This window comes from Alligator sinensis, unplaced genomic scaffold, assembly GCF_000455745.1.
Source record: "Alligator sinensis unplaced genomic scaffold, ASM45574v1 scaffold1676_1, whole genome shotgun sequence".
In the NCBI taxonomy this organism is placed as follows: Eukaryota; Metazoa; Chordata; order Crocodylia; family Alligatoridae; genus Alligator; species Alligator sinensis.
This window is the reverse complement of record NW_005843223.1, coordinates 176,302-187,972: the sequence shown is the minus strand read 5'-3', so window position 1 is coordinate 187,972 and position 11,671 is coordinate 176,302. Positions and strand designations below refer to the sequence as shown.

The window sequence follows — 11,671 nt, the reverse complement described above, 5'->3', positions numbered from 1 at the left end:
CGGGTGGGGGTTGGCCCCCCCAGATGTGCTGGGTGCACCCCCCTTGCAGCGTGGGTGGGGTTTGCCCCCCCCCAGATGTGCTGGGTGCACCCCCCTTGCAGCCCCCCCAGTGGGGTTTGCCACCCCCCAGATGTGCTAGGTGCACCCCCCTTGCTGCCCCCCGGGGGTCGGGGCGGGGGTGCGCTGACGTGGGCGCGCTGTCCCGCAGGCGCTCGGAGCTGTACAGCATGGCGTGGGACCTGGCGGAGGAGCTGCGGGACTGCCTGATGGCCGCTGCGCCGTATGGGGGCCCCATCGGTACGGGGGGGCCAGGGCTCCCCGTGCTCCCGGGGAGGGGGCCACCGGAGCGGAGGCGGGGGGCCGGGGCAGGGGCCGGGGGGTCCTGCCCTGGCGTGACTGCAGGCCGCGTCCCCCGCAGCGCTGCTGAAGAACAACTGGCGGAAGGAGAAGTCGCCGGGCTCCCGCCCCGTGCTGGAAATCTACTCGGCGGCTGGCCTGCCCCTGGCCAGCATCGTGGTGAGCACCGACAGCAGCTCCGCTCCTGGGGGGCTTCTCCTCCCGCTCCAGGGGTCGAGCCGATCGCGGAGCATCGAGCCTCCGGGTGCTGCGTCCTACTCCCTGTGCCCCAAGCACAGCGTGGGGGGCAGCCCCTGACCCCCGCGGCAGGTGCCGGAGCTGGAGGGGCCAGACGGATCGGGCGCTCGGGATGCCGGGGGAAGCACAGCGCTGCTGGGGCACATTTGCTGCCTTGAGCGCTTGGCATTAAGGCCAGGAGACCTGGGGCTGCAGGCGCTACCTCTGCCGCTGTAGCCTGTCTCCCCCTTCATGTCCTCCAGCAAGGACGCTGTGCCTACCGCGCTGGGGCCTCGGTCTCTCTTGGGCCCCCAAGTAAAAGCCAGTTGGTAGACGGTGCTGCACGGGGAGAGGCAGGGCAGAGCTGGGAGCCTGGGCCTGGGTAGCGGAGCAGCAGGCCCCATGGTGGGGGTGGGAGGTCAGCACAGCTGTAGCCTCGTGGGGGTGACGTCCAGGGGCTGGAGCTGGGCGGACAGAGCAGGTGCGCGAGTCGGCCGTGGATGGAGATAGCGGGAGGTGCCTGCGTCGATAATGGGGTGCGAGGCGTGATTGCAGGGGGTGAACAGGGGAGAAGCACCCCCTGGCGGGGCAGCAGGGGTGGCAGAGGCTGACCTCACGGGCTGCACCTGGTGCATGGGTGGGTGCGTGAGGCCCAGCGGAGACGCCTCGCCAACCCCCGGGCTCTCTTCCCCCACAGTGGAAGAGTGGGCAGGTGGTGCAGCTGGGCTGGACGGCCAGCGAGGACCTGCTGTGCATTCAGGAGGACGGCTCGGTGCTCATCTACAACCTCTTCTGCGAGTTCAAGCGCCACTTCAGCATGGGCAATGTGAGTGGGGTGCGGGAAGGGGGCACCGTGCCCGGGTCTGTGCAGCGAGATCCTGGCCTCTCTTCCTAGCTTTGGGAAGACGTGTGGTCAGAACGGGCTGGGGGCCCGGGGGCCGGACTGCTGGGCTCTCCCACCCGTGGCAGGGGCGTGTGGTCCTGTGGTTTGGATAGGGGGGCGGGCAGGGCTGGCTGCCGGGACTCCTGGGTTCTCTTCCCAGCCCTGCAAGAAAGTTTGGGCTGAGTGTTATATCTGGCGGGGGCAGCGGCAGGCGCCCAGACTCCTGGGGTCTGTTTACAGGTGTGTGGTCTCATGATGCACAGGATGAGCCAGGCCCCCCCTTCTCTGCTGTCACTTGTGACCTCACTTCCTCTTTGGCCTTGAGGAGGGGTCGGGGGCTGAGCTGGTGCCCACTGCAGGGCGCTGGTTCCCTGAAAGCTGCGAGCTCCATGCCCCTGCCTGCACCGTGCACTTGTTGCCTTCAAACCTGGGATCAGGGACCCCGGGGGCTATTGAGAGAGAGAGAAGATGCTCGAGGGGCAGGAGTTTCCCTCCACACATGGTGCAGGGGGGCTTCCTCTCCATGCTCCCATGCCTGGGAATGCACTTGTCCCTGTGCCAGCCCCGTGCCCCGCTCCCTGCCCTGTTGGTCAGATGGTCCGAGGTCTTGCTGCCCTGGGAGCGGTGCAGTATGCCAGCAGTCCAGCCTCCCTGTTCCCAAGCTTTATTTTATGCCTTTCGTTACTTGCATATTCATTAGTTTCCCCATGATTCTTGCTTCTGCTAGGGCCGTTGCTAGGTTATTTGCATAATTAAGTGTTTAGTTTTGGGCGTGCTTGGACAGCCCTGTCTGCATAAACGCTCCCTGCACCTCATCTACCCCATCCCTGACAAAGTTTCTGCTTGGACAGAAGTGGCAGTGGCTTTGTTAAGGCGTGAGTGGCTCTTTAGCCAGCTCTGTTGCTCTGTGATGCCTCCTGGGGGTGGACATGGGCGGGTTTCATGGTTACACACTGCCCCTCGCTGGGGTTGCGTGCTGGGGGGAGGTCAGCTGGTGAATAGTTGGGCCTAGCTGGGCAGCGTGGGGGGAGGGAAGGAGCTGGACCTGGCTGGGTCCATCCTGAATGGGGCGGGGGCACTTGAGAGGGCTGAGGGCTGCAGACTAGGAGCCCTTGTCCTTCCCTGCCACCCCCCTTGCCCAGTGCCAGGAACCTGCCCCACGGGCTGTGACTGGGTCACCCAGTGCAGAGCGGGCAGGGGCAGGGTTTGGTCACATCCCTGTCGGTGGAGTCAGGGGCTTAGAAGGGAGCTTGGGAGGGGATGGCTGGTGCCGCTGCTAGTCTGGGCTGGCCCCTTGGCCCCGGCTGAGCATTGCTTTCTTCCCCATGACAGGAGGTGCTGCAGAACCATGTGCTGGAGGCCCGGGTCTTCCACACCGAGTACGGCACTGGCGTGGCCATCCTCACTGGTGCCCACCGCTTCTCCCTTGCCACCAACATCGATGACCTGAAGCTGCGCAGGATGCATGATGTCATGCCCAGTATGTCCTCCCAAGAGCGTTGGAGCTGCCATGGACTGGCTCGGACCTGGGCTCATCGGCCCCGGCTCTTGTCGCGCAGCAGCAGAGAGGCTGGAAGGGAGAGTGACTGGGGCTGAGCAGGATTTTCCCCTGTTCCTCTCTCCCCTGCAGCCTCCAGCATTGAGGTCCAGATAGGTCTGATGCAGAGGCCGTGCCCCTTACTCCCTGCCCCAGAGCCACCGATGCCCCTTTCCTCCCAGCACGTGTCCAAGCTCTGGTGAATCCAGCTGAGCTGTCAGCTCCCACATCTGGGGGCCATGAGCTCTCCCTTTCATGCCACGCTGGGGAAACAGACCTGCCTGGTGCTGGTTTTAAACTGCCGGCTGCTCCTATGCTGTGCCCCCTCGATCCTGTCTGGTGAGAGACAGTAATAAATCCCTAGTGACTTTCTCTTCCCCATTCAGCATGTTGTAAACCCTTTTCCTGTCCCTCCTCAATATCACTCTCTAGGCTGCCCAGATCTGACCTCTGCAGTCTCCTCCTAGGGAAGCTCCTCTATGGGCCTCCTTCTCGGTGCCCTTCTCTGCACTTTCTCTAGTTCTCTCTCCTTCTGGAGCTGCCAGGACCAGAGCACCGTGCTCAAGGTGCAGCTGCCCCAGGGATTTACAAAGAGACATCTTGATCCTTAGCTAATACTGATACTCCTGCCTGCTCTCACCTCCCCCCCACCCCACTTCCCTCCCCTGATTGCTGCGTTTCTTCCTCACAGGTCTGCAGAAGCCGCCCTCCTGCTGGGCTGTGCTGTTCCAGGACAGAGTGACTGTCATCCTGCTGGCCACTGGCCAGGAGCTGTACTTGCTGGACAACACCTCCTGCAATGCGATGGTGAGTGGGGGCTGCATCCAGAGCCCTCTCTGGCCAGCATGGCCTAGGATAGCTCACCGGGTCTGGGCTGGGTGGGTTCCCCTGGCTCATCAGCACGGCTGGCCTCAGCTGCCCCACAGCAGGAGGGCCAAGGGCTGAGTGATGCCCTGTAGCGGTCCATCACGTTCCCTGGGTGGTGTATAGGTGGGGCAGGAGTGCTGGGATGAGCTTCTCGGATGTCGGGAGCACGGCAGCCCCATCCTCTGGAAGAAACAGTTCTGCAGATAGAAATCGCAGAGAACTGGGGTTGGCGGGGCCTGCAGAGTCGCATCCAATCCCAGCCCAGCCTGAGGCAGGATCAGCCCCGTCCAAACCAGCCCAGACAAACCCCATGTCCGACCCTGAGCAACATGGCAGTCATCGCCGACACGGCCCCAAGCATCACTCCCACCCCTGCCTCCGGGAAAGCAGAGGGGCTATGACCACCAATGTCCTGCTGCTGCCAGGGGGATTAATACACACTCAAGAGGCTCCAGGCTGAGGTCGTGCCCCCTCTGCAGATGCAGAGAAAGGCAAAACCCCCCAGTCCGGACCAGTCTGAGCAGGGGGAAATCCCTCCCTGCCCCAGTGCAGGGTCAGGCTGAGCCTGAGTGAAGGGGCAAGACCCTGCAGCAAGGACCCTGGGGGATTGGTGCCAGCAGGAGCATTGGCACAGCCCAGCCCCATCCCCAGCCTGGGCTGCAGCAGCACCAGCACCTCTGGGGGAGGCTTAAAACCCCCTGACACATGGCACAGAAAGGTGGGGGGATTCCTTCCCAGCCCCACGTAGCAATCAGGACAGCTGCCACCTAGGAAGGGGGCTGTGGGCTCCATCTCCCAGGAGATCGATGGGCCTGTGTGGCTGTGCTGAGGCTGCCTCCCAAGGGTGGAGGGGTGGGTTAGATCTCAGGGTTCAGGGGGGTTGGCTCATCACTGCAGAGCTAGGGGTGGTAACAGGCAGGAACAGCTGCACTTTAGTGCAGTGGCTCATTAAGGAGGAAGGGAAACCTCCTGCTGCAGGGGTCCCAGGCCTGGGAAGGGGGTGGGCAGCAATGGTTTTGGGGAGAGGCGACTGCTTCTGCTGGGCCCTTGCTTCCTGCCCTGCCCTACCCTGCCCCAGTGCTGAGGCTGGAGAGACACCTGCCCCCCATCCCCCTGACCTCTGTCTCCCCTCGTGCTGCAGACGCCACCTGGACTGAGCCCCCAGGCAGGAGCCTACCTGCAGATGGCCGTGTCCTTCAACTACCGCTACGTGGCGCTCTACACGGACACTGGCTACATCTGGATGGGCACAGCCACGTTGAAGGTGAGCGTGGGGATGAAAGGCCGTCATGTTGTGGCAACTGCAGCTGGTTCCACAGGTCTTGCTAGATGGGCAGCGCAAGCTGTGGGGATGGAGGCAGCCATGGGGAGCACAGCCGACGATGGGTGCAGTCGGGAGCAGAGTATGGGCCCCGCTAGCTCCTGTCTGGGCCAGCGACCATCCTGATGGGCCTTTTACTTTGTCCACTGCCCCTCATCAGTCATCTCCCTGCTTCCCCAGGAGAAGCTGGGTGAGTTCAGCTGTGACATCCACGCGCCACCCAGAGAGATGGTTTGGTGAGTGTCTGCCCCACCATGGCCTGTCGCCCCCAACCCAGAGCTCTCTGGACGCGCTGCTCCGGGGCCGGCTTTGGCAAGCTGCAGGACCCCGTGGAGGTTGGGGGGGGATGCTAATGGGCAGCCTCTACCCACAGGTGTGCGCGGCCCCGGAGCAAGCAGCGGGCAGTTGTGGTAGCCTGGGACCGGCGGCTCATGGTGGCTGGGAACACCGAAGAGTGCATCCAGTATCCTGTGGGTACACAGGGCGAGCAGGGGTTGACGTGGGCGGCGCGGCCAGGCACTCCCAGAGGCTGTGTCCTTTCAGAGCCCAGCCTTGGCTCTGGTCACGGGGCTGCTCCTGCAGTTGAGTGAACCTCTCCCCCACTTTCCTGTCCCTCTGGCACCTCGTGGAAAGGCCTGGCAGGGATCGGGCCTGAGGTCCAGCTCTGTGCCCTGATGCGGTGAGGGAGGGCGCAGGGGTAGACCTGCCAGGGAGGGGTCCAGCTGCCTCTCCAGGGTGGGGGTGGCTGAAACCTGCAGCCAGAGGGCATCTTGCTGAGTGCATTGGCTCTCCCTCAGCTGGCATACGGGGTCGGGCAGACTGGTGCCTGCCCTAGGCAGAGGCAGTTGTGGGGCCAGGCTGGGCTGCTGCTTCCCAGAATCCTTAGCGGGGCGCAGGTTTGTTCTGGACGAGGACTCCTACCTGGTGCCTGAGCTGGATGGCGTGAGGATTTTCTCTCGCACCTCGCACGAGTTCTTGCACGAGATCCCGGGTGAGCCAGAGACAGGGGGGCACTTTGTCCTGCATGGGGGTGGGGGCTCCCTGCTGCCCCAGCCCTGGGCTGCCCCTGCTCTGCCAGTGCTGCTCGGTCCCAACTCCCACCCCCAGCTCTGGGGGCCTCTTGTCCCCATGCAGCCTGGCTTGTCCCCACAGCTCCGGCCTGCCTGTTTGGAGCACTAGCTTAGCCGTGGCTCCCATCTCAGCCCAGCAGCACTGTGCGCTCCAGTGCCAATGCAGCTGGCCGTGCTGTGGGGGTGCACAAAGGGAAGAAGCATCTCCGGGGACCAGCAATAGCCACCCCAGCCCCCTGTCACTTCCCTGTTTCAGGGCCCTTGCCCTGCCCTGCCATGAGCCAGGCCCAGTCTCCCTCCTCTCTGCGGTGAGGGGGCTCTTCCATGGGCTCAGAGGGATCAGTGCAGCGGGACTCAGGCCTCTCCCAGCTGCGCCCTGACCCTGAACTGGCCAGGCCCCTCCTTGTGCTTCAGTTTCCCTCTCTGCAACACAGGGGTGTTGGCATGCAGTGGAGTGGGGTGGGAAGGGTCCATGCAGGGGGGAGGCAGGGGCCGTGAGCTCAGGACTCTAAGGGAAGCGTTTGCTCACCGTTGGCAGAGGCCAGCCAGGAGATCTTCAGGATCGCCTCGATGGCGCCAGGCGCCTTGCTGCTGGAAGCCCAGAAGCAGTACGAGGTAGGAGCCGCCGTGACTGGGACGCAGGAGCAGGCTCGCTGGGGAGGCAGCTGCATTGGGGCTTCCCACAGAGACATGGCCACCGTGCCCCAGCCCCGCCAGGGCCTGGCAACCTGCAGAGCCACAGGGAGACTTGGGCACCTGTGCTTGGAGCATGGAGGGGAGGAAGAGCTGTCCCGTGACACCTAGATAGACTCGATGACCTCTGGAGGCCCCTTCCAGCCCTACTTCTCTGTGGTTCTAGGATGGAGCCAGGCAGGGACAAGACAAATCCCCCCACTTCCCCTGTCCGCACCCCCACACTTCTCTCCGGGGCCCTGTTTGCTCCTTGTATCTGCAGCTGGCGGGGGCGGCACTGGGAGCTCCTTGACACCCCTGAGCACAGTGGGACCCCCTGGTTGGCAGCTGGCTCCTCTGCCCAGCTGGGGCCCTGGCAGGGGCAGCTCTAACCCCCGTCCCCTGGATGATTGGACTGAAAGTGCCGCCCCAAAAGATTTTGGTAAGAGGTTCAATAGCGTGCAGTTCTGGGCTCCACAGCTGAAAAGGACGTGGAGAAGTGAGAAAGGGTCCAGAGGCAGCGACACAGGTGAACAAGGGCTTGGAAGGCAGGTCCTGGAGGAGAGGCTGGAGCAGCTGGGCAGGTTCAGCTGGTGGAGAAACTAAAGAAGGGCTATGACAGCTTTCTGCAAATCCCTGAAGGGCTGCCAGAGAGACGAGGGAAAGCACTTGCTCTCTCCTGCTGCAGAGAGGAGGTTGCGGAGCAATGGCTGGAAGTTGTAGCAAAGGAAGTTTAGGTTGGAGATAAGGAAACAGTTCTTCACTGTCAGAGCAGGGAGGTGTGGGAGTGACACCAGGGAAGGGGGGACTCTCCATCACTGGAGGGGTCAAGGAGAGGCTGGACAGGCGCTGGGGGGGATCCAGGCGCAGCGATGCCCATGCTCTGCTGTGGGGATGTCCCAGGCATCTGGGCTGTGCTGGTTGTCATGTCTTCCCCCACCCCCCGCTTCCCCGTGCTTTCTGCTTCATGTGTCAGGGTTTGAATCCTCCCCCAGAGGCGCTGGTGCTGCTGCAGCCCAGGCTGGGGATGGGGCTGGGCTGTGCCAATGATCCTGCTAATAACAACCCCGCAGGGTCCTGGCTGGAGGGTCTTGATCCTGTGCTCAGGCTCAGCCCAACGCTGCACTGGGGCAGGAAGGGATTTCCCCCCTGCTCAGACTGGTCCAGACTGGGGGTTTCCCCTTCCTCTGCAGCGGGAGCACAGCCTTGGCCTGGGGTCTCTGCAGTGTCCATGACCTCCCTGGCAGCAGCAGGATGTTGGCAGCCGCGGTCCCCCTGTATCCCGGGAGCAGGGGCGATGCCTGGGGCTGTGTCGGGGGTGACTGTGTTGTGTGGTTCTGAGGTTGGACACGGGGTTTGTCTGGGCTGATTTGGACGGGGCTGATCCTGCCTCAGGCCAGGCTTGGACTGGATATGACCCCGCAGCTCCCTGCCGGCCCCACTCCCCTAGGACTCAGTTGTGCTGAGCCACGAGGCCAGCCCTGGCAGCTGAGGGTAGTTCTGGGCTTCGAAGCATCTGCAAGGCCTCGTGCCTAGGGTCTGGCTCTTGGGCTGGAAGCAGGGTGGGCACTGCCCCAGGGACCTGAATAGAGCCGTCCCCCCATCCCCAGAGCTCCCCTGACCCTGGGCCAAGGTAACACCTATAGGGCTTGCAAGTGGCCTAACCATCTTCATAGCACTGTACAAGGCATGTGGACCCCTGGGCTCACCTGCTAGAATGGCACCAGACCCAGTGAGCGTGCCAGGAGGCACCGAGGCTGGTCAGTCCTCCAGATATCCCAAAGAGCACTACTTCTGCACCAGCTCACCTCCACCCCAGCCCCAATGCGTGGGGACAAAGCTATTGAGAGTGGGGAAACGGACCTGGGTAAGGCCGCCTGGGGCATGGGGGAGGTGCCAGGCCGCCAGCCCCAGCTCTCGGTGCTCTAGTGCCATATGGGGCTAGCTCTTATGGGCTCTCAAGACCCTCTTTGCACCCAAAACCCACTGGGCTAGGACATCCCAAGGCAGCCCCCGCAGGGCCAGAGCTGGGGAGCAGCGACTGATGTGCTGAGGGATCCAGTGCGGACACCTGCCCCCCTTCATGGCCCAGCACCCCCAGTCCTCCCTCTCCATACTCAGCAACCCAACCTCCCACCTTGTCTCCTATGTTAGCACATCTGTGGCTTCTTGCAGCTGCTTTAGCATTTAGGCTGAACTCTACTGCCCCAGGGTCGCAGGTCGTAGGCATGTGGCTCAGTCCTGGGGTGCCCAGAGGCAGCACCATAGCTCAGACCGCTGGGTAAATGCTAGCCCTGCCCGCAACCCGCTCACCCTCCTACCAGCCTGGGGGCCCCTGCCCTCACCTGCAAAGCGGTGTGGGGTCCCTGGGCTGGCTCAGAATGCAGCTGTCTCTGCAGAAAGAAAGCCAGAAGGCAGACGAGTACCTGCGAGAGATCAAGGACAAGGAGCAGCTCTCGGAGGCCGTACAGCAGTGCATCGAGGCTGCAGGCTACGAGCATGAGCCCGAGACCCAGAAGTCCCTGCTCAGGGTGAGTGGCGGGGGGGAGGACACCCTGCACAAAGGCTGCCTGGAGCTGCCCATCCAGTGAGCCTCTTCTGCTCCCCCTGGCAGGCAGCCTCCTTCGGCAAGTGCTTCCTCGACCGGTTCTCCCCCGAGAGCTTTGTGCGCATGTGCCAGGACCTGCGGGTGCTCAATGCCATCCGGGACTACCAGATCGGCATCCCCCTCACCTTTGCCCAGTATCCTTGACTGCCTGGGGAGGGTGGGGACAAGCAGGAGGGGGGCAGGGCAGGGGTTGGCATCCTAAGAGGGATGTCGCAGTGCCTGCAGAGCCCCGAGGTCACTCCTTGACTGGTGCTGCAGGTACAAGCAGCTCACCATCGAAGTGCTGCTGGACAGGTACCTTGCTGGCACTGGTGTGCGTGTCCCTGGCAGGGTGCGGGTGGTGCTCAGCTGTGCATGGTAGAGCCCCCTGCTCTTCAGAGCTGTCCCGGGTCTGTTTGGAGAGCGGTGTCCCCTCCCCTCAGTGATACGGTGCTGCTGGCAGGGATGGCTCCTGCTGGGACCCTCCAGCCCCATCCTGTGGCAGCACCCAGATGGCTGTTGGATGGGGGCGGTTGTTGGTGGGGAGGACTGCAGCATGGCAGCAGCATTGGCTGGTCCAGCCAGCTGTCCTCCTCCTCCTCTGAGTAGCGCAGACCCCTCTGACCCTATGGCTGGGCCCCTCAAAGCAGTGGCCCCCGCATGTCCATCCCTGCTGGTGGGAGAGAAGGAGCATGAGCAGGTAGCGGGGTAGACACTGGGGAGGTTGGATCTGCGAAGGAGGCTGCAGGGTCAGCCAGGAGGCTGTGACTTCTCCCTGCTCACGTGCCAGGCTCATCCTCCGGAGACTCTACCCTCTGGCCATCAAGATCTGTGAGTACCTGCGCCTTTCCGAGATCCAGGGCGTCAGCAGGATTCTCGCCCACTGGGCCTGCTACAAGGTAGGCAGGGCTGAGCCGGGCTTCAGGGCAGGTGGCTCTGGGAGCTCCGTGTTACGGGAGCCGGGCACCCATGTCCCATCCGTCCCCGCCAGGTGCAGCAGAAGGACAAGTCGGACGAGGAGGTGGCCCAGGCCATCAACCAGAAGCTGGGAGACACCCCCGGCATCTCGTACTCGGAGATCGCTGGCCGTGCCTACGAGTGTGGCCGCACCGAGCTGGCCATCAAGGTGCGTGCGTGAGCCCATCTCCCCTGCCTCTCTTTTGTCCCCCAACATTTCTTATTGCAGCCCTTGCTTCCCAGCTCTAGACCCTGCTCAGAACCAGCCCACGCCTCCACGCAGGCTGATCTGGTCTTTCCCAGTACCCAAAACCTTCTTACTTCTTTTGTTCATTTTTGGTGGGTCTCCCTAGACCTCCGGGAGCCAACCTCCTCGGCAGCAGGGCCTCCCCCATTGCCTTCCTGGTGTTCACCCACCTTGTCTCCTATGTTAGCACATCTGTGGCTTCTTGCACATCATCCTGCCATCAGTAGCGTTCTGTCGCTGTCTCTCTGTCTCTCCATCACAGGGTCCTGGAATTACCGTGCTTGCACCCAGTAGAATAAAACACCCGACCCCTATTGCACAGTGACAGTGCATTTCCCAACTCCAACAAGCCCGTCTAGGATTAGGATCTCTTTTGCCAGCTTAGACATGGAAAAAAGTGACAGTTTCACGTCCCTTTATGATTGTATTGACAACTTTATAGAGGCAGGACACTGGCTCCCTAGCCCGCCCCCCCCCCCCCAGCTTTCCCTGTGGCAGGGTCAGATGTGATGTCTGAGCTGTGGCAGGGTTGAGGCTTGTCTTATGTAGAGTTTAGATGATGGGTTTGTCTCAGCTGCTTTGGACAAGGCTGATTCTGCTTCAGGTAGGGGGTGGATTTGGATATGGCCTCTGTAGGTCACCTCCAGCCACACTTCTTTATGACTCTACCATTGCCTTTTTTATACACTAAAGCAAGGTATGGCTACATGTCCCTGTTTTCCTCCATGTCCTTTTGGTCGGTGGGTATCTCTACTGCCGAAGGCAGACAAAGAAGAAAGAGACAGGTTAAAAACCCAGGCTTTTATTTTTTACACCCAGGATAGAGCACAAAAAGAAAGGCTTGTCCCCATGCCATGTTAGATTGGACATTAGGAAGAACTTCTTCACAGTTCGAGTGGCCAGGGTCTGGAACGGGCTCCCAAGGGAGGTGGTGCTCTCCCCTAATCTGGGGGGCTT

General features: G+C 62.4%; 1 protein-coding gene across 3 annotated transcripts in view; it reads left to right on the top strand.

The window, feature by feature from the left end:
• Positions 1 to 157: 157 nt before the first annotated feature.
• The window catches only part of VPS16 (VPS16, CORVET/HOPS core subunit), a 17,075-nt gene continuing 5,561 nt past the window's right edge, over positions 158 to 11,671 (top strand). The window contains exons 1-15 of one of the 3 annotated variants that reach the window (XM_014526955.2): positions 158 to 297; positions 419 to 516; positions 1,271 to 1,399; positions 2,789 to 2,936; positions 3,685 to 3,800; positions 5,002 to 5,124; positions 5,362 to 5,417; positions 5,555 to 5,644; positions 6,078 to 6,172; positions 6,790 to 6,866; positions 9,323 to 9,454; positions 9,538 to 9,665; positions 9,790 to 9,825; positions 10,301 to 10,409; positions 10,502 to 10,636. In XM_014526955.2, coding sequence (XP_014382441.1) covers positions 228 to 297; positions 419 to 516; positions 1,271 to 1,399; positions 2,789 to 2,936; positions 3,685 to 3,800; positions 5,002 to 5,124; positions 5,362 to 5,417; positions 5,555 to 5,644; positions 6,078 to 6,172; positions 6,790 to 6,866; positions 9,323 to 9,454; positions 9,538 to 9,665; positions 9,790 to 9,825; positions 10,301 to 10,409; positions 10,502 to 10,636 — 1,542 coding nt within the window. In that variant the 5' untranslated portion in view covers positions 158 to 227. Of the gene's footprint in view, positions 298 to 418; positions 517 to 1,270; positions 1,400 to 2,788; positions 2,937 to 3,096; positions 3,333 to 3,684; positions 3,801 to 5,001; positions 5,125 to 5,341; positions 5,418 to 5,554; positions 5,645 to 6,077; positions 6,173 to 6,789; positions 6,867 to 9,322; positions 9,455 to 9,537; positions 9,666 to 9,789; positions 9,826 to 10,300; positions 10,410 to 10,501; positions 10,637 to 11,671 lie in introns of those variants that run through there. The other 2 variants (XM_014526956.2, XM_025194499.1) reach the window with 2 other exon arrangements.